Source organism: Amblyraja radiata, chromosome 6 (assembly GCF_010909765.2).
Source record: "Amblyraja radiata isolate CabotCenter1 chromosome 6, sAmbRad1.1.pri, whole genome shotgun sequence".
NCBI lineage: Eukaryota > Metazoa > Chordata > Chondrichthyes > Rajiformes > Rajidae > Amblyraja > Amblyraja radiata.
Genome location: NC_045961.1, coordinates 32,176,757 through 32,204,638, shown reverse-complemented (window position 1 = coordinate 32,204,638; position 27,882 = coordinate 32,176,757). Strand labels below are relative to the sequence as shown.

At 42.4% G+C, this 27,882-nt stretch overlaps 1 protein-coding gene and 1 long non-coding RNA gene across 3 annotated transcripts in view; one reads left to right on the top strand and one right to left on the bottom strand.

Annotated features, from left to right (window-relative positions):
- The first annotated feature begins 2,049 nt into the window (after nt 1–2,049).
- LOC116974216 (beta-1,4-galactosyltransferase 3-like) overlaps nt 2,050–27,882 on the top strand; it is a 60,874-nt gene continuing 35,041 nt past the window's right edge. The window contains exons 1-3 of one of the 2 annotated variants that reach the window (XM_033022449.1): nt 2,050–2,550; nt 9,424–9,659; nt 21,238–21,428. In XM_033022449.1, coding sequence (XP_032878340.1) covers nt 2,301–2,550; nt 9,424–9,659; nt 21,238–21,428 — 677 coding nt within the window. In that variant the 5' untranslated portion in view covers nt 2,050–2,300. The remainder of the gene's footprint in view (nt 2,551–9,423; nt 9,660–21,237; nt 21,429–27,882) is intronic. The other variant, XM_033022450.1, reaches the window with a different exon arrangement.
- LOC116974217 lies at nt 8,004–27,434 on the bottom strand. The gene is made up of 3 exons (XR_004412308.1): nt 27,424–27,434; nt 15,143–15,148; nt 8,004–8,067 (listed from the first exon to the last, which is right to left on the bottom strand). It is a non-coding gene; the product is annotated as an uncharacterized LOC116974217 (long non-coding RNA).

Sequence of the window (27,882 nt, the reverse complement as noted above, 5' to 3'; positions counted from 1 at the left end):
TCAGGTAATTTTCTTTTTTAATGTTTTTTAAATCATTTATTTTTAAATGGCTCATATGCTGTGTTTGAGTTGATTTTGTATTACACTTGCACTCTGTAATTCATTCATCTAATCACACTGTTCACAATTGCAGTATTTGGGAAAATAATAGCAATATGTAGCAATGTTACAAAATTTTGAGATTTAAAAAATCAAGTCTGTAATTTATCCCATCATATAAAGCATAAAAATAAGTTTAATTTGACACCTAATTCACTTTCATATCTCAAGTATTTAAAAAGTTATGGCCATTTTCATATTCTGAAATGAGCATCTTGTTCCCTATTGATTTTCTATGGACATAACAAAAAAGCTGTGATCGTGAACAGTCAAAAGCCCATAACTTTCTTAAAAATTAAGAGAACTGAATGAAATTTTCAGTTATCATAGATTGAAGCATTCTGAAACAAATATAAAATAATCTTACTTGGATGACCTGAAATTAAAGCATATAATTAGTTAGTTACCTAATTGTAGCTAATTTCAGACTTCAATTACTAGATCTAAACATCTATCCATTTCTTAATAAATGATTAACATTTTTAAATAGCCTAAATGTCCAAATAATATTCACAAATAATTCACAATAAAACATGATTTTTAAATCTCATTTACATTAATTTATAGACCAAATGGAAGGAATTTAGTGTTCAATTGCTGTAAATAAATGCCCATTTAAATCAGCTTTCCAGTGGGTCCCTGTGGAACGCGCTGGTTTAGAACGTTCACATTGCGGTAGATTTGTGCCCCAAATGCCGAGAAAAATACTGCGCGATATAATGGGCCCAAAATGAGCTACTCGCAATATTAAACTTTGTATAAAGGGATCTTTAGAAGCCCTTTTTAATGTAAAAATATACAGCCTTCCTTCAGTTGACTGCTTTATGAGACCCTGCGGTTGCTGGCGGTCGCGGGTTTAGAGATTGGTTTTTAAACTACTATAACTATTATACGAGGCCTTTAAAACTAATAATAGCTTTTGCGACGGGGTCTTCCAGCGATTTTTCGTTAATAATTAACTAGGCTGAACATCTTCGATTTGAACAGCCTAGAGAAAATCGCGTTTTAAACCCGCCCCCTCTAAACGGCGCCAAAATCGCGCACACCCGCAGCGGCAGATTTTCAAAGACGCTTCAGGTAGGCTTTGCAAGATACCTACAATATGAAGATTCCAGTTGCTCTAGCCCTGGAATGTTACTTAATGTTTTTGTGCTTATTTTCTATTTTCTATGGAGTTGTTTCTCCACAAATAAAAAGAGGTCTGGTCTTCCCAATGGCCAGAGAGTGGAATGAGATCTGCCTGTAATGGCGGGGTTATCTAATTGAAGAATTTCACAAAATTAAATTTGTTTTGAGCAAGCTTTACCAAAGAAGTATAACTTAAGGATGGTTTTATTCCATGAGTATACAACTGACTAGATTGTGCTGGAAAGAACACACATACATGAATGTGATATAGATGTATATAATCATATAACGCATACAATTATATTTCTTCTGATTTTTATATCCAATTAACTTTATTTCAGACTAGACAAGGGACATTAAATAATAAACATTGTAAACCTCCCCGCAACTTCACACACACGAGGCTTTCCAGGCGAGTGCCCTCGAACTTGAAGGTCGAAGACGCTCTTCTTAACTCGTGGAGTAGGTCGCCCAAGTGGGACAGCCCCTTAACTTGAAATTAGAGCAATTAATGTTCATACCGCTGAGGTGCTGTTCCTCGAATCAGCGTTGGGCTTCACTCTGACAGTGGAGGAGGCCCGAGACAGTGCGGGAATGGGAGGGGGAGTGAAAGTGTTTTGCAACTCGGGCGGGAGGCCGAGGCGGACTGAGCGGAGGTGTTCAGCGAAACGGTCCAAACGGGGAAGGGGATCGCGCGCGCGGGAGGCAGAGCGGTAGCGAGGGGAAGAGAACCGTTGCTCCTCGCGCCAACGAGACGGAGGCGGGCGGAGCGGCGCGAGACTGCGGCTCGAGCAGTGCGCAGGGGTGGGCGGCGCTCACTCACTCACTGGCTGGGCCGACTGACCGGCCGCTCCTCCTTCTCGTGTGGTGGGTGGATGGGTGGGTGAGCGGCCGGCCGGCTCTCGGGCAGCAGCCGGCGCCTTCAACACGGCGTTTAACACCACAACTCGGGCATCAATCTGCCTGCCATGCGTGCCCGCGCTGGACTGAGGCGCGCTGCTCGCAGCCATGAAGGCGAGGACGGGCGAGCGATGTGAAGCTATGCCGTAGCTGGGCTGCGACAGCCGGCTTCAATGATGCGCCTGTGCTCCCCAAGCCGGCCCGGCAGCCTGCTCATACTCGCTCTGCTGCAGCTGGCTTTCATCCTCTTCCTCTACCGCCGCAGCCTCTCTAGCTCCTTCGTCAGTTTGCTGTACGAGGACGACCACGGCCGCTACTGGGATTACTCCAAAACCTACGACGTCTACACCAACCTCAGCCTGATCACCCCGGTCCCTGAAGGGGAAACTTTAGCCAATTGTCCCGCCGAATCGCCGCTTCTTGGTAAGACCACAACGACGTTTTACCAGTTTGCTGTGGTGTTTGCCTCTGCTGACGGTCGAGAAAGGCTCGCCACCAGGGAGGGGTTATGTCCACACACTGCAACAACGGGCTCGTTTGGGCTTTAGACTATTTCCAACTCCGCTGACTAATTAGGCAGGAGGGATTGGGGAGGGTGGCGCAAAAGCTGTGTGTAATGGGGAAAACTTAATTCCTCCTTAATTGACAAGGGACAAAATAAGTACAGTCTTGAGTCTAGTCTTATTTTGGGCAGTTAAGATGAAAGTATTAGAACAAGTTGGGTTAACATGAGTTTTAGATTTCGATGTTGCGAGTGCGATTTTCCGGATAAAACATTGCTGTATGTAAACAATGAATAAAGGTCGAGTTGTGTTATGCCAGCCAATATTTTTCTTTCGATCAGTTAGTCTGATCTCTGTGCGATTACTTTGATTATTGACAGCTGTTTGCCCTTCATTGACTACAAATCAAAAATTACTGCATTGACTTCAAAGCATTTTGCTACCCTAAAATCGTGGAACCAAATCCTTAAGTTGTACATAAAACATTCAGCGAGGAAATTATTATTTGTGAAGCTTTCATTGTTGTAATCTATTTCTGACTTCAATGTGTTTGTTGAACTTTTACTAGTGAGTTTCAAAGTAAAAGAAGTACTGACACTTTTGAAAAATATAAACGTGGATAAGTCTCCAGGTCCTGACAGGATATTCCCTAGGACATTGAGGGAAGTTAGTGTAGAAATAGCTGGGGCTATGACAGAAATATTTCAAATGTCATTAGAAACGGGAATAGTCCCCGAGGATTGGCGTACTGCGCATGTTGTTCCATTGTTTAAAAAGGGTTCTAAGAGTAAACCTAGCAATTATATGCCTGTTAGTTTGACTTCCGTGGTGGGCAAATTAATGGAAAAGATACTTAGAGATAATATATATAAGTATCTGGATAAACAGGGTCTGATTAGGAACAGTCAGCATGGATTTGTGCCTGGAAGGTCATGTTTGACTAATCGTCTTGAATTTTCTGAAGAGGTTACTAGGGAAATTGACGAGGGTAAAGCAGTGGATGTTGTCTATATGGACTTTAGTAAGGCCTTTGACAAGGTTCCTCATGGAAGGTTGGTTAAGAAGGTTCAACTGTTGGGTATAAATGCAGGAGTAGCAAGATGGATTCAACAGTGGCTGAATGGGAGAAGCCAGAGGGTAATGGTGGATGGTTGTTTGTCGGGTTGGAGGCAGGTGACTAGTGGGGTGCCTCAGGGATCGGTGTTGGGTCCTTTGTTGTTTGTCATGTACATCAATGATCTGGATGAAGGTGTGGTAAATTGGATTAGTAAGTATGCAGATGATACCAAGATAGGGGGTGTTGTGGATAATGAAGAGGATTTCCAAAGTCTACAGAGTGATTTAGGCCATTTGGAAGAATGGGCTGAAAGATGGCAGATGGAGTTTAATTCTGATAAATGTGAGGTGCTACACCTTGGCAGGACAAATCAAAATAGGACGTACATGGTCAATGGTAGGGAATTGAAGAATACAGTTGAACAGAGGGATCTGGGAATAACCGTGCATAGTTCCTTGAAGGCGGAATCTCATATAGATAGGGTGGTAAAGAAAGCTTTTGGTATGCTAGCCTTTATAAATCAGAGCATTGAGTATAGAAGCTGGGATGTAATGTTAAATTTGTACAAGGCATTGGTGAGACCAAATCTGGAGTATGGCGCCCAATTATAGGAAGGATGTCAACAAAATAGAGAGAGTACAGAGGAGATTTACTAGAATGTTGCCTGGGTTTCATCAACTAAGTTACAGAGAAAGGTTGAATAAGTTAGGTCTTTATTCTCTGGAGCGCAGAAGGTTAAGGGGGGACTTGATAGAGGTCTTTAAAATGATGAGAGGGATAGACAGAGTTGATGTGGATCAGCTTTTCCCTTTGAGAATAGGGAAGATTCAAACAAGAGGACATGACTTCAGAATTAAGGGACAGAGGTTTAGGGGTAACATGAGGGGGAACTTCTTTACTCAGAGAGTGGTAGCGGTGTGGAATGAGCTTACAGTGGAAGTGGTGGAGGCAGGTTCGTTGGTATCATTTAAAAATAAATTGGATAGGCATATGGATGAGAAGGGAATGGAGGGTTATGGTATGAGTGCAGGCAGGTGGGACTAAGGGAAAAAAGTTGTTCGGCACGGACTTGTAGGGCCGAGATGGCCAGTTTCCGTGCTGTAATTGTTATATGGTTATAGTGATCATGTTTCCTAGACACGACTTTTTAACATGCCCCCTAAATATTTCTCTAGCTTCTGTAAACTTAAGAGCGTCGATTCTGATTGATTCTTATAAAACCCCTTTGCACATGTGCTTGCAAAGTTAAAACTACACTTGGTTAAGCAACCGCCTTGTTTTCAATCCCTCTAGAGCCTTATCTCGTTCTGCTTGATATTCAGTCTCAGACATCTGAGCTCTTCAAATTCTGACAACTTGATTATTGCCCAATTTATTTGTTCTACCCCTGTCAGCCATTCCTGTTGCCAGGGGTCTGGGCACCTAGTTCTCACGTAACTCTTTGCAAGTCTACCTCTTTCCTCCTTTACAATGCACTTTGAAATATTGTGTTGTGACAAGGGTTTTATCCACTTGCCCTAGTGTGTTTGTGCCAGATTTTGATAATCTTCCAGAAGGGTGTTAAAACATAACGATACTTCTCATCTGCTTATTCCTTCCTACTTTAGCCAACATATCCTTCCTATCTTCAAAAGATTTCTCAAGATGTTCTTCGTGAGCTATGTTTTCAATTCATTTTCTTTAGGTTGCTGATTTATTTCTACTTGAATTTTGTACCATGACTAGGGTAACAATATGAAATGAATGATTTGGAAATGTGAGATGATATGAAACCAGATTGATTTTTTTTCTTATGGACCTGTAAAGAGAGCTTCAAAAACCTGATTGCCTGCATTCTTATTAATTGCACACTGAAACAAGTCTATCATTTTCATTTATTCTGTTAATTAACTTTGATTTATAGACTGTGTTGGCTTCCTCCAATCTTCATAATCACTTTTAAAACTAGAAAGTAAAAATTCCTACTCGATGTTTGCCAACTATGTAAAAGTTAAGGAAAAACAGTGTTGAGCACATACCCTACCGTTTTATTTTAATTGATGGCATACCTTGGACCAAGGCCCATTTGACCTTGGTGATGTCCACCACCTGCTGCAGCTTGTCGGTCATAGGTCTACTGGAGCATTACGTTCTGCAGATGTTTGCTTTCTCACTGTTTCCAACACAAATTATATTAACATGGGATTAATGATGCAAGTTATTACATTGGCAACTTCCTGACGTGATGTATTCTGACTGTACTCATTACTTAACTCTGCAGTAAGTAACCTTATGGAAATTCAAATCCTTTTTCCTGAGATGGGTATGAGTGATTCAGCATCTATAATGTACACCTAGCCTGATTTTTATTTCTTTCCAATACAATACAATACAATATACAATACCGTTTATTTGTCATTTGAACCTCACATGAAGTTCAAACGAAATTTGGTTTCTGCTGTCATACACGGAAAGAACCAAGACACACACCAACACAATTTACACAAACATCCATCACTGAATCTCCACCTCACTGTGATGGAAGGCAAAGTCTTGTCTCTCCCCTGCTCTCCATTCCTCTCCCGAAGTCAAAGTCAATGCCCCCGGCGGGCGCTAGCAAGTCCCACGGCCACTTAAAGCCGCGCCGGGGGATGTACCCGATGTTGGAGCCCCCGGCGGGCGCTAGCAAGTCCGCGGCCATTTAATGCCATGCGGGGCGATGTGAGGCCCCGCTCCAGGTCACTCTCAACCCCGCAATTCGAGCGGAAGAAGTCGCCGTTGCCGGAGCCCCGCAAAGCGGTCTCCCACCGGGGACCCGCGAGCTCCCGGTGTCACCATCCACCGGAGTCGGGTCGCAGCCGCGCGCCACCACAGCTCTCCACGCTCCGAAGCTGGCCAGCTCCAGGATGGTAGGTCCGCAGGCTCCGTGACTTGAGCTGTCGTTCCGGTTGGAGGCCGCTCCACGGTGCTAGGCCCCAACGGCAACGGAGACCCGACAGGGAAAAGGTCGGGTCCCCGTACAGGGAAGAGATCTAAAAGTTTCCCCCACCCGCCCCCCACACATACACAGTCAAAAACCCACCACAAACTATACACTCAACAGGACAAATTTTTTCCCCATGTATGAGAATTAATTGTGTTAGATGTGTCGTGGAAAAAAAGCTTTGGCAGTCTATAATTTGCATTCAAGTTTATCATTATTGTGTGACGTTTCATGTTTAGGAATTACAGCATAGAAACAGGTCCATCCACCCAACTTGGTCATGCTGAGCAAAATGCCCCTTCCAAGCTAGTCCCATTTGCCCATATGTGACCCATGTCCCTTAAACCTTTCCTATCCATGGTCCAAATGTCTTTAAAATGGTGTTATTGTACCTGCCTCAACTACTTCCCATGGCAGCTCATTCCATTAACCTACCACTCCCTGTGTGGAAAAAGTTGCTCTTTGGGCTCCTATTATTTAAAGGTGGTGCAACAGAGACCCGGGTTCAATCCTGTCTACGGGTGCTGCCTGTGCAGAGTTTGTACGTTTTCACTGTGACCACATGTTTTCTCTGGGTGCTCCAGTTTCCACCTACATTCCAAAGACGTGCCGATATGTAGGTTAACTGGCTTCTGTAAATTGTCCAGTGTGTAAGTTCCAAAAGTGTAATATCATAGAACAGGTGATTGATGGTCGACGGGACTCAGTGGGCTGAAGGGCCTATTCCCACACTCTAGCTCTAATCTCAACTAAATCTTTCCCCTCTCCCCTTAAACATATATCTTCTAGTTATAGAAAAAAGACTGTGCATTCACCTTAACTACTTCCCTTGTGATTTTATACTCTACCATCCCTCACCTTCTTTCACACCAAGGAATAAAGCCCTACCTTGCCCAACCTCTACCTATAGCTCAGGCCCTAAAGTCCCAATAACATCCTCATAAATCATCTTTTCAGCTTAATAGTATCTTTCTTAAGTAACACAACCAAAATTGAACACAATATTCCAAGTGTGACCTCACAAATGTCTTGTACAATAAAGAAATTGGGAAGTTGAAAAGTCCCAACATCTTCACACAATTGGGAACATGGCGGGGCTGTAATGGCGCGGCCCCTGCAGCTCGTCTCCTTTTTTAAAATTTTTGTGTGGTTTTTTTTTGTGTGTTTTTAGCTGTGCATATGGGGGGGGGGGGACTTTTAAATCTCTTCCCTGCACGGGAGACCATTTCCCTGTCGGGTCTCCGTTGTCGTTGAGGCCTAGCACCGTGGAGCGGCCTCCAGCCAGAACGACCTGGGGGCTCCAGTCGCGGAGCCTGCGGACTTACCATCGTGGGGCTGGCCAGCCTCGGAGCGTGGAGAGCTGTGGTGGTGCGCGGCTGCGACTGGACTTTGGGGCTTCGGAAGCTCCGGCTGCGGGCCTGTGGACGGTGACATCGGGAGCTTGCGGGTCCCTGATGGGAGACTGCTTTTCGGAGCTCCCGCAGCGGCAGCTTCTCCCGCCCGAGTTGTGGGATTGAAAAAGACCCGGAGCGGGGCCTGACATCGCTCGACGCAGCTTTAACGGCCGCAGGACTTGCCATCGCCCGCCGGGGGCTCCAACATCAAGATCCGGAGCGGGGCCTGACATCGCCCGGCGTGGATGTCTGTGTGCATTGAGTTGGTTGTGTGTCTTGTATAATTGTTTCTTTTTGCTGCCAAAAGGACTAAAGATGGAAATTAGCTATTGGCTATAATCTTGCATATTTACATGTAAATGTTTATCAATATGCACTGTCCCTGTTTAAATAAAACAAATCAAATTCACATTTCCCAATGGAGGAAGGCCAGTATGCAAAATAACTTCTTCATCAACCAATCTACCCATGGCGCCACTTTTGGGGAACTATGTACTTGTATTCCTAGTTCCATCTGGTTTGCAACACTCCCCAAGTCCCAATTGTTCACTGTGATGGACAAGTCCTGGCTTGATTTCCAAAATGCAGCACCCTCACACTTATCTGAATTCAGACGACAATATGTTTGAGAAAAATCAAAACATTACAATGGAAGAATCCTTTATGAACAAAATAATACTGGGATGTTTCAGATGTGGTACTGTTTTGAAATTGATATCTGAGAATAAAAGCAGTTTTCTACCAAACTGAATAAACTATTGTATGACTATGCTAAAGGACATTAAGTAATTTCTAGTAACAAAGTTCATTTTATGGTACTGGGATGTCCTGTGTTTCACGGCCTGTGAAATAAATTTAAACTATAGTTGCAACTGTTAGTAGGCCAAATCCAAGATGACACACTTGATCTTCAACTACTTTTTTTTCATTGGTAAGAACAAATATTTGGGGTTTACCATAAATGGAAAAGCACCAGGTATTTATGGTCGCAATTTTTAATTTTTTGCCATAGAATTTACATTAGTGCTACTGGCAGCAGAAGTTCATGCTTTTGATGGCAAGCTACTCTGGCATAGCAAAATTATTTTTGTTGGGTGCTTTGCAAGATTCAATTGCAAACATTTTTAACTAAATTTCTTTCAGTCTAGGTAACTTGGCATATCACATGGTTCTAGAATCTGTTTATGTATATGTTTGAACTTTATACTGAATTCTTCTGAATAATTTAAATTATGATTGTAAACTCTTTATGTTATGTTTGCTGTGTTACCTTGGGCATTTTGCATACAGAACTATTATTTTAAAGGTAAAGAGCATTGCTCTGTTTTGTGTGACTTCCTGCATGCAGAATACATCTTTCTGTTTTCAATATTTACACAGTTGGACCACTGACAATCAGCTTTCAAGCAATTCCGGGTATGAGCAAAATAGAAAGAAAAAATCCATATGTGAAATCTGGTGGGCGTTATGCTCCCCCACACTGCAAAGCTTGGTATAAGACAGCAATCCTTATTCCTCATCGAAACAGGGAGCCACATTTGCGCCATCTTCTATATTATCTTCATCCATTCCTTCAGCGTCAACAGCTTCAATATGCAATATATGTCATCCATCAGGTAATTTGGTTAATACAGAATTGTTTCTTGATTTTTGTTCATAAGCTTCAGTTAGGTAAAGATTTCTGTGATCCATACAAATAATGCTATCTTTAAAAAAAATCTTAAATACGCTGTACTGACCATGTTTGTGGAAGATGGGGAAATACTGTTTTTTTTTTTAAAACACAGTGCTGAAGTAACTCAGTGGGTCAGGCAGTATTTCAGGATGGAACAAATAGGTGATGTTTCACTTATTTGTGACGTTTCAACTCTTATTTGTTCATTTGTGGCTGTTTAAAAAGGTTCCTTATTGCTCATTTGTGAGTTTACTTATGGTCTTTGTTATTGAACATAAGTTCAACATAATGATTTCAAGAGAGAGTTAGATAGAGCCCTTAAAGATAGCGGAGTCAAGGGATATGGGGAGAAGGCAGGAACGGGGTACTGATTGTGGATGATCAGCCATGATAACATTGAATGCTGGCTCGAAGGGCCAAATGGCCTACTGCAGCTATTGTGTATTGAAAAATGCCAAACTAGCTTCTAAGGTTTAATGTTGCAGTTCAATTATTTATCCTAAATTTAAAACCATTTCTATTTTAGCTTGTGTAATTGGATTACAGGCATGGTAAATATTTTCCTACAATTTATTTTGTTTAATCAATTAGTTTGTTTTTTCTGTTCAACTCCTTGAACCTGAGTTTCATTGCAGGGCAAAGTACATGCTGGATTTAAACAACCATTATGTCACTTAATTGGAAGTTTAGTGATGCAGATAATGGAATACAATGTGTTTTTAATTCTTAGTTTAAACCTATTAAACCCATACTTGTCACTATGTTGATTGCTCTAAACTTATGTTGTAGCTTGGAAAATGTTGTTTGGGTTCATTTTCGAACATGTCTGCATGTCAGAGATTAAAGGTCTACTGGAATTAAGGCCTTCAATCTTATCTGTATCATTTGATTCTAAAGATGGCTGCTTTTTCTTCAGTCTTGTCTTCAATGGGCATTTAGTGAGTCACTTCAATTTAAGGTATCATTTTTGGTATTTTGCTGGTTTTTGCAAGACAGCCAATCATAACCCTGACTTGCCCAGTCATTGGATTCTAACTACCAGTTATAAATAGGTCTTCTGCATAGCTCAAAAATGTTATGCAATGTTACAACATTTTGAGATTTTAAAAATCAAGTCTGAAATCAGATAAAGCATAAAAAGAAGTTTAATTTGACATCTAATTCACTTTCATATCTTCAGTATTAAAAAAGTTATGGCCATTTTCATACTGAAATTAGCATCTTGTTCCCTATTGCTTTTCCATTGACTTAACACAAAAGCTGTGATCGAGGACAGTCAAAAGCCCATAACTTTCTTAAAAATTAAGAGAACGGAATGAAATTTTCAGTTATTATAGATTGAAGCATTCTGAAACAAATATGAAACAATCTTACTTGGATGACTTGAAATTAAAGCATATAATTAGTTAGTTACCTAATTGTAGCTAATTACAAAACTCAATTACTAGATCTAAACATCTATCCATTTCTTAAGAAAAGGTTAGCATTTTTAAATAGGCTAAGTGTCCAAATAACATTCACACAAGAATTCACAATATAACATGATTTATAAATCTCATTGTCATTAATTTATAGGCCAAATGGAAGAAATTTAATGTTTAATTCCCGTAAATTAATGTGCATTTTATTCATCTTGCGAGTGGGTTTTTGTGGAACGCGATCGATTGGAACGTTGCGGTTGCAGTGAATTTGAACCCCATATCGGCAGGAAAAACACTGCCGGTTCGTATGGGGCCAAAATCACTTTATCGCCAAGAAAATTTTGATTAAAGTCATCCTAAGAAGCAAGTTTATATGTAAAATAGACGACTTACATTTTGTTTTGTCCCATACGTGAGATCCGTCCCCTTGTCGGCGTTAGAACTAGCTTTTTATTTTACTCCAGGGATTAAATTGTCCCGCGATTTAAAAAAAAACCTCAGAGAACGCAAGTCGGATCGATTATTCTTCAGCAACTTAACAGCCTGAGGAAGTTCGACTCCGACAGGCAGGAGAAAATGGCATTTAACCCCCCCCCCCCCCCCCCCCCCCTCCTCAAAGGCACTAAAGTCGCGCACACGGCCAGTGGGAGAACTGCAGCAGCACTGAAAGTAAGTATTGTAACATAGCTACAATGTGTATTTTTATGATCAACTCTTTGTTTGGAATTGTATAGCTTGCCTAAACAAAATTAGGGACATGTTCCAGGGACTGATTTTTTTTTTTGTGAAGGGAGACGGTCTTAATTTCTGAAGATCTGAGTCAGGGGCAGTCATACAACTTTAATTGCAAGTTGTCCCATTGTTAAGTGACTTTTAATTGGGGGTACACAAAATTGCTGGGGAAACTCAGCGGGTGCAGCAGCATCTATGGAGCGAAGGAAATAGGCGACGTTTCGGGCCGAAACCCTTCTTCAGACTGATGGGGGGTGGGGAAAGAAAGAAGGAAAAAGGGGAGGAGGAGCCCGAGGGCGGGCGGATGGGAGGGTGGGAGGAGACAGCTAGAGGGTGAAGGAAGGGGAGGAGACAGCACAGGCTAGCCAAATTGGGGGAATTTAATTGGGGGTGATCAGGGTTATCCACTCAGTGACATGAGGTGGATGTTCACTGCTGACCATTTTATATATTTAAGAAATCTACCCAGAACAATCTCGTGAACCTAAGCAAAGATTTCCTTATTTCTATTGTTGTTTGAATCTGACAACATCTCTGATGTTTAGTAGAGTAGGCTGAATAATCACATTTTGTCGAATTTCAGCGCGGGAATGAGAAGCTACATTTGCCAAATCAGATTTTGAGGAAATCAAAAATGTGACAACACATTGTATTTTGTTTACACGTTGTTCAACAAGACAAAATATTTATTTGCTTTAATGTATTAAAATTGAAGTTTGCAAATTACTATTGATTACTTAGTGGTAATGAAGAAACAATTGTTGCCAGCATAAGAAAAATAACCAAAATGTTTACAACTTTTATTGATTACAACTTGCACATATGTATTTTAACATGATGTAATAAAACTCAGCCATAGAATAAAATACTATAATGCTTGGACATTGTAATATTTTATCCTATGGCTGAGTTTTATTATATCATGTTAAAATACTTCCGCAAGTTGTTTTAAACAATAATAATGGCTGGTAAATTCACTGTAACAGGCACAAAATCTTGGCAGTTACATTCACTGCGACCTGTAAGCATGGTACGCCTACATTTCAGCTACAGCAAACCAGCTTTAAGCTTCCAATAAATCAACAAAGGGTTGTGAAGCAATTATGTGTCTTGTGCTAGAGCATTATTGTTTCCAATTATTTGTCTCCAATACTAATCAGTTCTCATCTAATCTAATTCAATACTAATCTAATTCATGTTGGAGTCAAATGTTTAGAACTGGAATATTTCTTGCATAACCTCCTTGCTGATTTATTGGAAACTCTAAACTAGTCTGCAATGTAGGAAAAGTTACATACCTAACTTTTAAAAAGTGAAAAGTGCTATTCAATTTCTAGATGAGGGAACAAAGCTTTTCTTAGTCTTGTCTATTTCTTTATTGAGGATTGATCAGGTAGTCAGCATTGTCACTAAATCTGACCTTTGGCATCTGAATCCATTTGAGAAATATTGTTCCAATTGTATAAGCTATAAAATTGTAAAATGTCTTGGTTATTTTTCTTATGCTGGCAACAATTATTTCTTCTTGACAATAGACAATAAGTGCCCTTTGAGCCTGCACCGCCATTCAATGTGATCATGGCTGATCATCCACGATCAGTACCCTGTTACTGCCTTCTCCCTGTATCCCCTGACTCTGCTGTCTTTAAGAGCCCTATTTAGCTCTCTCTTGAAAGTATCCAGAGAACGGCCTCCAACGATGAACAAGGACCCCCAGATCACGTTGTACTTCCCCTTTTCCCAACTTGACACCATTTAGATGATAATCTGCCTTCCTGTTTTTGACACCAAAGTGGATAACCTCACATTTATCCACATTAAACTGCATCTGCCATGCGTCTGCCATGCATCTTCCCACTCACCCAACCTGTCCAAGTCACCCTGCATTCTCATAGCATTCTCCTCACAGTTCACACTGCCACCCAGCTTCGTGTCATCAGCAAATTTGCTAATGTTGCTTATAATCCCTTCATCTAAATCATTAATATATATTGTAAATAGCTGCGCTCCCAGCACCGAGACTTGCGGTACCCCACTAGTTACTGCCTGCCAATCTGAAAGGGATCCGTTAATCCCTACTCTTTGTTTCATGTCTGCCTACCAATTTTCTATCCACGTCAGCACTCTACCCCCAATACCATGTGCCCTAATTTTGTCCACTAATCTCCTATGTGGGACCTTATCAAATGCCTTCTGAAAGTCCAGGTACACTACATCCACTGGCTCTCCCTTGTCCATTTTCCTAGTTACATCCTCACAAAATTCCAGAAGATTAGTCAAGCATGATTTCCCCTTCGTAAATCCATGCTGACTCGGACCGATCCTGTTGCTGCTTTCCAAATGTGTCGCTATTTCATCTTTTATGATTGACAAGCACTTGCGCATCTAAACTTTATTTTGACAAAACACAATTACAGTTCCAACTACTGTACCAAACCACCGCGGGTTTGATCCTCGTATATGCCTGATCAAGCCCTCTTGGCCTCGTTTAAACAGAGACACTCCAGAAGGTCACGTAGTCTTAAGCGTTCTCCCAGAAGATCGACACAGTATCTTGTGGGAGCGGTCTTTTATAGGTCCCCGAACCTTGAGGGCCGAACCACATGGGGGTGGTCTCTTTACAGTCCAATACAGATATCGATTAACCCGTACATGACAGACATTTCCCTAACCCAATAATACAGTGGCTAATACATTGTATTCAAACAGTGTTTCTCAAAGGAAACGAATATCACAACATGTGCCCTGATATGCAAGAAAACCAGACAAGGCTCAATGCTTAATCCAATCAACATCCAGCAAAGTAAAGTGTGTATGTCTGGTTTGCATTCATCCAATCCATTCTATGCATTTTTCACCTAATTGCCAGGATCTGCAGATGTTCCCATTCTCTTCCTGCAACTGTAATCTAGGCTCTAGACAAACTGGCACCATTCTGCGGCTTGTCCCATTTCTACAGAAGGCACTTTTAAATTGACCAAATGGCCTAGCAGCCCAGAATCATTTACTCACTTTTAGTGTCCTAGCCTCTCCAATTTGGCCAGGATTAACACAGTGAGGGGTCGGACTAATGGCCGGCCAGTGGGTGCAGTGAGGGGTCGGTCGGGCTGTCAGCTGGCTGGTGGGTGTCGTGAGAGGCCGGTCGGGCTGTCGGCCGGCCGGTGGGTGCAGTGAGGGGTTGGTCGTACTAATGGCCGGCCGGTGGGTACAGTGAGAGGTTGGTTGGGCTGTCGGCCGGCCGATGTTGCAGCGAGCAGGCGGACTGATGGACCCGGCGCTATGGGGGTGCTGAAGGCAGCCCGGGCGGCATGCAGGGGAGTGCTGCTCCCCACCATGTTGACATTCGGTGTAAATGTGGCGTTGGGTGGGCTGCTGCTGATGATCCAGAATGGCATGCTGGCCGAGGTGGACGCGCTGAGTGGCCACACGTACGGAGCCCTCAGCCGGTCCCGAAGCCGTGGGCAGCTCTGGAAGGGGGGCAAGTTAGGGTTAGCCCTTTTCCTCTCAGTGGCAGATACCTTAGCCTTTCCCCAGCAGGGCACTGCCCCAGTCCCACTATGGCCTTGACCCCCACTCTGCACACTGGCAGTCAGTGGGGTTCAGTAAACTGGGGAACGCACAGGATCTGCCCTCACCCATTAATTAGGCGGGTTCAGGAGCCGGTGAAACCCTGAACCTCTGCGGCAGTCCCAAATTCAATGTTCCCATATACAGCTATATATTATTGAGCACAAGAAGGCTTAATTAATTAGTGTGCAACTTTTTGCACTGACGAGTTAAGAATCCCTTATCAATTATGTTTTATCTAAATCTGTGCCAAATTTCAAGTAGATACCAGACATGGGTCACGAAAGTTAAAATCTAGAGCCATTTTGGCGCCTCGGCCCACGGCCTAAATATCACTAATAGATATTGTAGGAAATAGATCTTGTTTAATTTTGATTAGTTATATAAAGTAATGATCAGTGGAAATCTTCACCGTTTAAGCTGGAGACCATAGGAAAACCTGGTAAAAGTTGTTAAAGATGTATAAAGCTGTTAAATGGATGGCAATTAAAACTGTATTATGCCTTGGCTGGGGTATATTTACCTTGGAGGCACACAAGACATTTTATTTATCAAAATGAAAAGGGTTATATGGAGGCCAGATTGCAAACAAATTAAAAATTAAGATGTTGTTTAACTAATGTTTTGGATGACGATAGAATGGAACAAAAAATCTTTCTTGTGGCAGCAGTCTGGAACAAGGAAAGTTTAATAAAGTAAATGGAGGAAGAATTCGAATAAAGAACTCTTTCTTGTGACAGAAAGGCCAGTGACGTTGCCCCATGACTTATATTTGAGCAATTGACAGAAGAAATACAGGAAATGTTTTCCTTTGAATTGGCATGCAATGCTTAAAGAGTTGGTTGAAGCAATTTCAGTAAATTTTAATTTTCCATGAAAATTATGAGGAAAGAACTTGTAGGAAAGATAGCAAAAGTGTGGTGGGGTTGTAGTTCATTTCAAAGATCTAGTGTAGGTATAATAAGATAAATAAACACCTCCCCTGATATCTTATTCAATGATTTGAAAGAAATCTGTCAGGAATTAGTTAACTGAATAATCAAAGTCTAGAACAATCTCCCTCAAGTCAGTTATTGAACCCATTCAATAAAAAATTTTAGAACCGAGATTTTGGTTTATATCAGGCTATGGTATTCGACAATAAGTGACAAATTGGTCAACAGAAATGGGATTTGGATCAACTATAAATTACATAAGAGCGAGAGACAATACATTGTTCCCAGACTTCTGTCCTTGTTAACCCTCCCTGGATGCATCACAACTTGGTATGACAATTGCTCTGCAGTTGTGGATACAGCCCAGACCATGCACAACCCAGCCTCCCTGCCGCACCACCATCAATTTCTTGTACACTTCACACTACCTCCGAAAAGCAGCGAATGAAATCAAGAACACATACATCCTTGCATTTCCCCCTTCTGTCTTGCCCCATTTCAAGGTGCAAAAGCATGTGTCATCTGATTTTGAAACGGCTTCTCCTCTATTATCAGACTACTGAACGGATCTCATTAGTTATGGATGTGGTCTCTGATCTCCCAACCTACCAAATTATGGCCTTTGCACTTTTTTTATCTGCAATTTCGCTGTGGCTGTATTGCTGCAGCACTATATTCTGCACTTCCTGATTTTCTGTGTATGTCTTCACTGTATCCTGTGCTCTTTGATTGTATGACGTGAATGGATTGCGTGCAAAACCGAGTTTTTCACCTTTAGGCTGTGGGCCGAGGAGCTTTTTTGTGCAGTTTCATGACCCAACTCACGGAACTACATGAAATGTTCACATATTGTGAAAAAATATTATATAAATCACCCCTGAAACTCGTCAAGAACAAAACTTGCACATTTTTATTAAATTAGAGAAAAACCTGAAAATTTCCGGGTATTTTTAGTCCAATCAAAGCACGTTTGACATTGAGTCGGACGCCAGTTGGCCAATCACGCGCTTTGTTTCAGGCTAGTTAGGCAGGGAGCACACAACATGGCTGAGAGTACTTCCTGTTTTACTGGAGATTCCGATGAAGGTTCTTTGTAGTTCTGTGGAATACATGTCGTGGAAACTTGCAGCAGGGTAATTGAATTTAGTGAGAAAAGCATTAAGAAGTCTGAAGAATGTGCAGCTAAGTGGATAGAAGTGGAACAAAGCCTTGAAAGCAAAGTCCCTGCTGAGGTGCTGCAGTCAAACTTTGTGAATCAACTGGAACTGAAAGGTAAGATCTAAAGTCTGAATTTATGAAAATTAATCTTTATGGATTTTAATTAATTTAATTGCACCCTTTTATAATGTGAAAAAATTAGATTTGGAGGCTGTACATTCATTCACTCACTCATTCATTCACTCCATTTACTCATCCATTCATTCATTCACTCATTCATTCACTCATTCACTCACTCACTCACTCACTCACTCATTCACTCATTCATTCATGAAGTTGAGGGCCTAAACTATGTGTATCCATAACAAAGTAAATTAAACATTTTCACTAATGCCAGCTTGTTGAAGTCTAATAAGTTTTCTTTAACATCTATTCTCGGAGCTGCCTGCGATAACTTACCAGGAAAAAGTGTTCCGATCGCGGGGCCTATGTACTTAACATAGTGAAGCCGCGGTCTCAAATAAAAAGCGGCCGATTCGCGAACGCGGAGCCGTGGATCATCTCCGCGTTGGGGGGACGGGGGGGGGGAGTACATAGTGCCATCAGTAGCGGCCGTTTCCAGGCCCCGACCACGGGAGAAAAACGGAGGAATATTCATTGCATTTTATAGGCTTCCATTGGAGTGAGAAATGGTCAGAAATTGCTGATGTTTATGTAGAAATGAATTGGTGTATGTGAAGAACTAATTTATCTATGGTAGTAACTGTGTTATTCTCATTAACATTAAAAAGAGGTTGAAATTGTGTGCTCCTGCCTAGCTAGCCTGAAACAAAGCGCGTGATTGGCCACTTGGTGTCCGACTCAATGTCAAACGTGCTTTGATTGGACTAAAAATACCCGAAAATTTTCATTTTTTTCTCTAAAATAATTTTTAAAATATGCAAGTTTTGTTCTTGACGAGTTTCAGGGATGATTTGTATAATATTTTTACACAATATGTGAAAATTCCACGTAGTTCCGTGAGTTGGGTCACAAAACTGCACAAACAAGCTCTTCGGCCCACAGCCTATAAAGGTAATAGCCCTCATTTGCAAAGGCACCATCTCTAACATAAATATAGGCTCATTGTAGCTTAAAATGAATACTCATCGAGTAAACATCAGAGCATTCGATTCTTGGTCAGGATGTTACATTTACATCAGAAATAAGACAGGTCTCTTACAGGTCTGTCACCCAGCCTGGCACTGCCCCAGTCCCACTATGGCCGTTACCCCCATTCTCCCCACTATGCCAGCCAGTGGGGTTCAGTAAATGGGGGAACCCAGAGGACCTGTCCTGACCCTTTAATTAGGCAGGTTCATGAGTTCTTAAAACCTGGGACCTCTGCTGCAGTCTCATTTAATTTCCTATTAAACCGACTGGAAAATGCCTTGCAGGACTGTCACCCAGCCTGGAACTGCCCCAGTCTCACTATGGCCGTGACCCCCACTCTGCACACTGGCAGTCAGTGGGGTTCAGTAAAGGGAGCAAGAACTGCCCTCACCCATTAATTAGGCTGGTTCAGGAACAGGACCTCTGCGACAGTGTCATAAAAAAACACTCACAATTATATTCATCATATTTTTAGATAATATAATTATACTTAATTATATATGATTACAGTCATATTTACGTCATGTATATATAATTTAAATGGACTGCAACACGGAAATAGGCTGCCCATGGTGTAATATGAGCATTGGCCACTAGATGGCGCTTATTTTCCCGATCTCTTTTTCAATTAGTTTAATTGATTAATGTGCAACTTTTGCCACTGACGAGTTATGACATCCTTCTCAATTATATTTCATCTAATTGAAAATTTCATGTAGTTCCGTGACGTGGGTCACGAAAATCGATTTCTAGACACATTTTTGATGCTCGGCCCACAGCCTACTTATCTCGCACTACTTGACAATAATAATACAATGCCAATACTGAATCACAACAATTGATCAACATTGCAGTAATTCATGTGCTCAGCAGAGAGGAGCTTGGTCATTGGAAAAATTGCTTGCTGACAGTAATAATTTTAAAGCTTGTAACAAAATTGTACATCATTCTCAGATTCCTTAATTGGAAAGAGAGGGTTATGAGCTAGAGTATGCCAAAACATTCTCTGTCTCATATCAGGAAACAGTAGCTTGTGTATTTTCTTATCGAGTCCACACACAAGATTAGTTGCTCAGCCAGCGCTGAACACACTTCTCGACATCTGCATACAATGGTGTCTGTGTTGTCGCTTCTTGTGCGTGGTGGTGGAAAGATTGGTGGAAACAGGGCCACGACGTGAACGCTCTTTCCTTGACCTCACTTAGTGTATAAGATGAAATTACTATTAAAAGGTAACGATTACATACAAAATAAGAGCATTGTCACTTTTACATACCATGGGTTCAGTTGTACTCCTGAAGCACTCGATCATATTTTTTTAAGGAAGAATCATCCATTGCAATCCACAGTGAGTTATATCCTTTCTCTTGAAATTCAATCTATTTCCAATAGATTTCCAAGGGAATCTGCTTCTATCAGTCTTTAAATTGGTGCTGTCTGAAAATTACTAATTTTCCTAAGATTTGTCTAATTTTTCTCATTTGGATCTTTGGTATATTTTAAATCATTGCTTCTTCAGTAATCTATTTGCCAGAAGGAACTTTTTCCCAAGTAGCTTTAGTACAACTGCTTGTAATTTTGAACTGTTCTCCCAACAATCCTACGTACAATCCTAACCTTTCAATGCTCCATCTATCTATAATTTTATCATTATTCTAACCTGTTAAGCCGGTTAAGTCTTGCCATTGACAATTTGATTGTACACCAAATGAAGCCAAACCAAGGAACTTGATTTTTATATTCAATTACTTTGGTTTTTAAAAATATATCCTATACATAAATTATATTATCAACTTGGCTGATGCCTACACAGAATTATGAATATTAATGTCTTGATCCTAATGCTCTAGCATATTTATAAAAATAGTGTAAACTTTATTAAACTATTTGTTTCTTCCAATGTCCTTTGCGGTTAGTGTGTGCGTACGTGCACGTGCGTGTGTGTGTTTATAACTTGTGCTCAACAGTAGAAGCAACAGTATAGATAATTTGTTCACATTCAGAATTTTGGCGATATTGCAATCAATCCTATTTAATAATGGCCACAGTAACAAATCGGTCAGGCATCAAGAAATGTATTTTCATAATAACTAGTATGTAAATTTGGACTGGGATTTCTATTTCAATTAGATTTTGATGCATTTCTATAACTTTTTTTTGCCTCATCTAACATTGTACAGGTGACCCCCTGAGAAACCAAAGGGGAGATTGCAAGAGTTACAATGTCCTTATTGGGATTTTTCCATAACATGAAGATGTGTCAACTGCACATGCATTAGGAAATTGATGCAGAAATATTTTATTTTATCAACATTTTGGATAGTTTTTTGTGAATTCTGTAAAACCAAATTTCTGTTATCAATAGGCCCTAACATGGGGGGTGGAGGTTGCTCATATTTTGAAAGTTGGGCAACAGTTTTTAAATTATAAATTAATTTGTTTATGCTCATCACTTTATAACCCACTTCTGCATGTAATCTAATTGCAAAATGCAACATGACCAAATTTATTCAAATATTTTAAATGTTTGTAAATGCAATTTTTCCCCCCTCAGACTGGAAATCGTACATTTAACAGAGCAAAACTGCTTAATGTTGGAGTGAGAGAAGCACTGAAGGATGAGGACTGGGACTGTCTGTTTCTACATGATGTTGACCTTATCCCTGAGAATGATCACAATTTGTATATTTGTAATAGAAGATACCCCAAGCACGTATCCAGTGCAATGAATAAATTCAAGTACAGGTATTGAAAATCTCAGAAATAAATATTTCTTATAATTTTGTTTTCATATTCTGATGATTTTAATATTAACTTTTTTATTAATTTCTTTCAACTACTCTTCAGAAAACTGACGAGAAAAGATTTTACGCTTCATTGTAACTAGTTCGGCCATAGATGTTGACAGCCAAGTAGTTTATCCCGAATCATCAATCCTACTTGACTCTCGAACACATCCTAAATGCTATTCCTTCTGCTTTTTTTGTTGGAATAATGGGTTGGTTTTCTTTTTAAGCTTAGTCTGACCTTCGTGTCTCCTATTGAAAAGGGTCACAAGGCGGCCGTCACACTGGTGGACCTCACCACCGCTTACGACACAGTGTGGCACCAGGGCCTGATCTTGAAGCTCCTCCGCACCGTTCCTGACCACCACTTAGTGCGGTTCCTTGCCAACATCCTTGCCAACTGCAGTTTTGTACTCAAGACCAGCGCCGGACAATCTAGCCGACTCCGACGCCTAAGAAACGGAGTCCCCCAAGGCTCGGTACTGGCCCCCATGCTCTCCAATCTCTATATCAGCGATTTGCTACGCACGACCTCACGCTAGTATGGATACGCAGATGACAGTTATAATGGGTGACTTCAATCAACATATAGATAGATTGGGTGAATCAAATTGGCAGGGGTGCTGAGGAAGAGGATTTCTTGGAATGTATGCGGGATAGTTTTCTAAACCAACATGTAGAGGAACCAACGAGAGAGCAGGCTATTCTAGACTGGGTATTGAGTAATGAGGAAGTGTTAGTTAGCAGTCTTGTTGTGCGTGGCCCCTTGGGAAAGAGTGACCAAAATATGGTTGAGTTCTTCATTAGGATGGAGAGTGACATAATTAATTCAGAAACAAGGGTTCTGAACTTAAAGGAAGGTAACTTTGAGGGTATGAGATGGGAATTGGCCAATATAGACTGGCAATTGATTCTTAAAGGGTTGACGGTGGATGTACAATGGAAGGCATTTAAAGACTGCATGGATGAACTACAACAATTGTTCATCCCAGTTTGGCAAAAGAATAACTCAGGGAAGGTAGTGCATCCGTGGATAACAAGGGAAATCATGGATAGTATCAAAACAAAAGATGAAGCGTACAAATTAGCCAGAAAAAGCAGCCTACCAGAGGACTGGGAGAAATTCAGAGTCCAGCAGAGGAGGACAAAGGGCTCAATTAGGAAAGGGAAAATAGATTATGAAAGAAAACTGGCAGGGAACATAAAAAACTGACTGCAAAAGTTTTTATAGATATGTGAAGAGAAAAAGATTAGTTAAAACAAATGTAGGTCCCTTGCAATCAGAAACAGGTGAATTGATCATGGGGAACAAGGACATGGCAGACCAATTGAATAACTGCTTTGGTTCTGTCTTCACTAAGGAAGACTTAAATAATCTGCCGGAAATAGCAGGGGACCGGGGGTCAAATGAGATGGAGGAACTGAGTGAAATCCAGGTTAGCCAGGAAGTGGTGTTAGGTAAATTGAATGGATTAAATTGACTGGATAGACTCGGCTTGTACTCGCTAGAATTTAGAAGATAGAGGGGGGGATCTTATAGAAACTTATAGAAAATTCTTAAGGGGTTGGACAGGCTAGATGCAGGAAGATTGTTCCCGATGTTGGGGAAGTCCAGAACAAGGGGTCACAGTTTAAGGATAAGGTGGAAATCTTTTAGGACCGAGATGAGAAAAACATTTTTCACACAGAGAGTGGTGAATCTCTGGAATTCTCTGCCACAGAAGGTAGTTGAGGCCAGTTCATTGGCTATATTTACGAGGGAGTTAGATGTGGCCCTTGTGGCTAAGGGATCAGGGGGTATGGAGAGAAGGCAGGTACAGGATACTGAGTTGGATGATCAGCCATGATCATATTGAATGGTGGTGCAGGCTCAAAGGGCCGAATGGCCTCTTCCTGCACCTATTTTCTATGATTCTAAAGGCCGATAAATCCCCAGGGCCAGATAGGCTGCATCCCAGAGTACTTAAGGAAGTAGCCCCAGAAATAGTGGATGCATTAGTCATAATTTTTCAAAACTCTTTAGATTGTGGAGTAGTTTCTGAGGATTGGAGGATAGCTAATGTACCCCCACTTTTTAAAAAGGGAGGGAAAGAGAAAACGGGGAATTACAGACCAGTTAGTCTAACATCGGTAGTGGGGAAACTGCTAGAGTCAGTTATTAAAGATGGGATAGCAGCACATTTGGAAAGTGGTGAAATCATTCGACAAAGTCAGCATGGATTTATGAAAGGTAAATCATGTCTGACGAATCTTATAGATTTTTTCGAGGATGTAACTAGTAGAGTGGATAAGGGAGAACCAGTGGATGTGTTATATCTGCACTTTCTGAAGGCTTTCGACAAGGTCCCACATAAGAGATTAGTATACAAACTTAAAGCACACGGTATTGGGGGTTCAGTATTGATGTGGATAGAGAACTGGCTGGCAGACAGGAAGCAAAGAGTAGGAGTAAACGGGTCCTTTTCAGAATGGCAGGCAGTGACTAGTGGGGTACCGCAAGGCTCAGTGCTGGGACCCCAGCTATTTACAATGTATATTAATGATTTGGACGAGGGAATTGAATGCAACATCTCCAAGTTTGCGGATGACACAAAGCTGGGGGGCAGTGTTAGCAGTGAGGAGGATGCTAGGAGGCTACAAGGTGACTTGGATAGGCTGGGTGAGTGGGCGAATGCATGGCAGATGCAGTATAATGTGGATAAATGTGAGGTTATCCACTTTGGTGACAAAAACAGGAAAGTAGACTGTTATCTGAATGGTGAGACCACACCTGGAATATTGCGTACAGTTTTGGTCTCCTAATCTGAGGAAGGACATTCTTGCCATAGGGGGAATACAGAGAAGGTTCACCAGACTGATTCCTGGGATGTCAGGACTTTCATATGAAGAAAGACTGGATAGACTCGGCTTGTACTCGCTAGAATTTAGAAGATTGAGGGGGGATCTTATAGAAACTTACAAAATTCTTAAGGGGTTGGACAGGCTAGATGCAGGAAGATTGTTCCCGATGTTGGGGAAGTCCAGAACAAGGGGTCACAGTTTAAGGATAAGGGGGAAATCTTTTAGGACCGAGATGAGAAAAACATTTTTCACACAGAATCTCTGGAATTCTCTGCCTCAGAATGTAGTTGAGGCCAGTTCATTGGCTATATTTAAGAGGGAGTTAGATGTGGCCCTTGTGGCTAAAGGGATCAGGGTGTATGGAGAGAAGGCAGGTACAGGATACTGAGTTGGATGATCAGTCATGATCATATTGAATGGCGGTGCAGGCACGAAGGGCCGAATGGCCTACTCCTGCACCTATTTTCTATGTTTCTATGACCTGGCCCGACTGCATTCAGACAGGAGTTGGTCAAACGTGGAGGATGTGCTTTCAGCGGATATGGAACTTGTCGCGGGCTACCTTAAGACCTGGAGACTAAAACTGAGTGTGGCAAAAACCACCACAACGGCCTTTCACCTGAACAACAAGGAAGCTCAACGCCAGCTAACCGTCACCCTCAATGGGTCGCCCCTACCCTATAACCTATTTCCTACATACCTTGGGGTGAAACTAGATCGGCAGCTGACCTACAAGCAACACCTTGAAGCTCTCTGTTAAAGTCTCGGCGCGGAACAACCTCCTGCATTGCTTGGTTGGATCGTCATGGGGCGCCAGGACATCTACTCTCTGAACCAGTGCTCTTGCACTCGTGTGCAGCGCCACTGAGTACGCCGTTCCTGCAAGGTGCCGCAGCGCTCATACTAGCAAGCTAGACGCCATCCTCAACGACACCATGCGGATCATCACCGGCTGCCTACGTCCTACTCCCACGGATCTTCTGCCGATGCTCGCAGGTATCGCACCGACCAAGCTTCACAGAGAGTACTTCACCCACAGGCTGGTGTGCAAGGCCCCCATCGGACGCCAAACACCCTTTGCACCACCTGGCCCAGGCCTCACAGCAACTGGGGTCTCAACGCCTGTCATCTCGTCGCCCCTTCTCCCGTCACGCAGCGACTCTCTGTGGCTCGAGGTTCAGCACAATAGGAGCATGGAGAACCAGCAGGGAACAGACTTCGCGACCTCGTCAATTCACTGTTGCACCGAACACCACTGCCCCACCCGGCTCGGACCTGCCCCGCAGATTGGGTCGCCCTGAATCGGCTCCACACAGGGATCAGCCAGTTCAAAGGCAACATGCATCGCTGGGGGCTGCGTTCATCAGCAGCCTGCATGTGTGGAGCAGACTAGCAAACAGCACAGCACGTCATTTTCGACTGTCCTCCGCCCCCCTGGTGGAGGGGTAGACCTCACGGCCCTCGACAACAGGTCATTGAACTGGCTACAGCACCTGAAGGGCGTTACATGACCTCTGCTGCCTCAAATGCAAGAAGAAGAGTCTCCTATGGACTGTTTCATTTGAAAGTTTCCCAACTATCTGTCCACCAACATAAACTGGTTATAAATTATTGCATTGAACTACTGTCTCATTTAAAGATGAGAGGAAAGAAATTGCATTTTATGATATGTTCTTAGTGTGTTGCATTCTGTTATTAGGGTTCTTGTAGGGAACTGCATTTCCACAGACATTTATTTGATCCAACCTTACTTTGTTTCTATGCATTGATTTTGCTTTTTATAATTTGGCATTTAGGTTCAAGTCAGGCACGTGCCGTGAGTAATTAGTCAGGGTCGGCAGTGGCTTTCAAAATGCTTGAAAACCATGCATGCGCAGATTATCCTCTCCTCGGCGAGCTGTCAGTCGACTTTAAAAAAAAATTGTGGAAACCGGGCATGCGCAGATTGTTCTCTCCCCGGCGAGCTGTCAGTTGGCTTTAAAAAAAATTGGAAACCGCGCATGCGCAGATTGTTCTCTCGACTTTATCAAGTAATTTGTCTTCAATAGGTCCTATCTCTTAATAAAGTATTTAAAAACATATAGCAAAGAAATTTACTTACCATATTATTTGTACATGAAATCCATTCTTCTCTCGTTGTTTCCTGTTGTACCAAGCTGTTTTAAATGTTCTAATTATTTTTGTTCCTTTGCGCTGTTGAAGTTCTTTAAGTTCCAGTCGATCTCTTTGGGAAGCATAATTCTCCCGTGCCTTTACTATTTATGACCATTTTATATATGTTTTATATATTTTATATATATTTTATATATATTTACAAAGTCCCTGTACACATTTTAAAATCACCGGCATGACTGATTCTTCATTAATTCTTGTTCTTTAATTCTAGGCCTTTAATATAAATATCAATTCCATACCCAAGGTCAGCAAATCAGTTTTGTATCTTATTCTGTATTCCTGCTCTTCTGCGCCTCCCGGGAGGCCGTGAAGCCAGGCAGCAAAGCCTGCCTGGGCCAATGGAGTCTCGGCGGCAGCGGTAGGCCTCGGCAGTGGCGGTGGAGCCTCTGCCTACAGTCTGTCTGTTTTTTTCCATCTTTTTTGTATTTTGTCTAAAACAGTTTGTTTTGGGGATTCTTTAGTCTTTCTGTGTGGAGGAGGGTAAGGGGGAAATCTTTTCCCAGTCGCTTCCTGGCGAGGATGCGATTATTTCTCCGTGTGGCGTCCTTGCCCCCCTCCTCGCGACCTACCATCTGGATCGGAGTGACCTTTCATAACGGAGACCAGGGACCGGACCAGAGCTTCGGCAGCGATGGCACGGCGCTGGATTCACCGCGGAGCAGGCGATGCCTACCTGGATCGCCGTTTGAAGCTCCGGAGCGTTGGGCCTGCAGCATCGACATCGTGGGGCTGTGGTATGCGGAGCTCCCAGTGTGGGCCGCCAGCGTGACTTCGGGAACCGCGGACTCTGGTGGGAAGCGGCCGATTTGGAGGTCCAAGCCGCTGAGGTTGGCCTCCCGTTCCGACGTCGGAGTTCCAACATCCCGGCGAGCGGGCCAGAGCGGGCTGCCCGTAGCGGCGACTGCAGAGGGCTCCGGAGGCCCCGACCACGGGTGAACATCAGGAACATTAGAGGAAGATGACTGACTTTGGTGCCTTTCCTCACAGTGGGAAACTTTTGATTCTGCTGTGTGGGGATGTTTTACGTTGAACTCTATCGTGTGTTGTGTTCTTTATTTTTATTGTATGGCTGTATGGTGATCACACATTTCACTGTGCCAACTGGCACATGTGACAAATAAATGTATCTTGTATCTTGTATATCTTGGCTGACGGAGCCTCGTGGCGGTGGAAACTCGCTGGTCTCCTTTACATCTCTAGCTTTTGTCGATGAGGCCGCGGGAGAACCACCGTGAGGGGGGGGGGGGAAGGAACACCCGGCATGGGGGGGGGCTGCCGTGAGGGAAGGGGAAGAACAATGGGGCCCAGCATGGGGGGACCGCTGTGAGGGAGGGGAAAGAATAATGAATAATGTAGGACCTGGTGTGTGGATACCACGGGGAAGGAGTTGGGGGGGG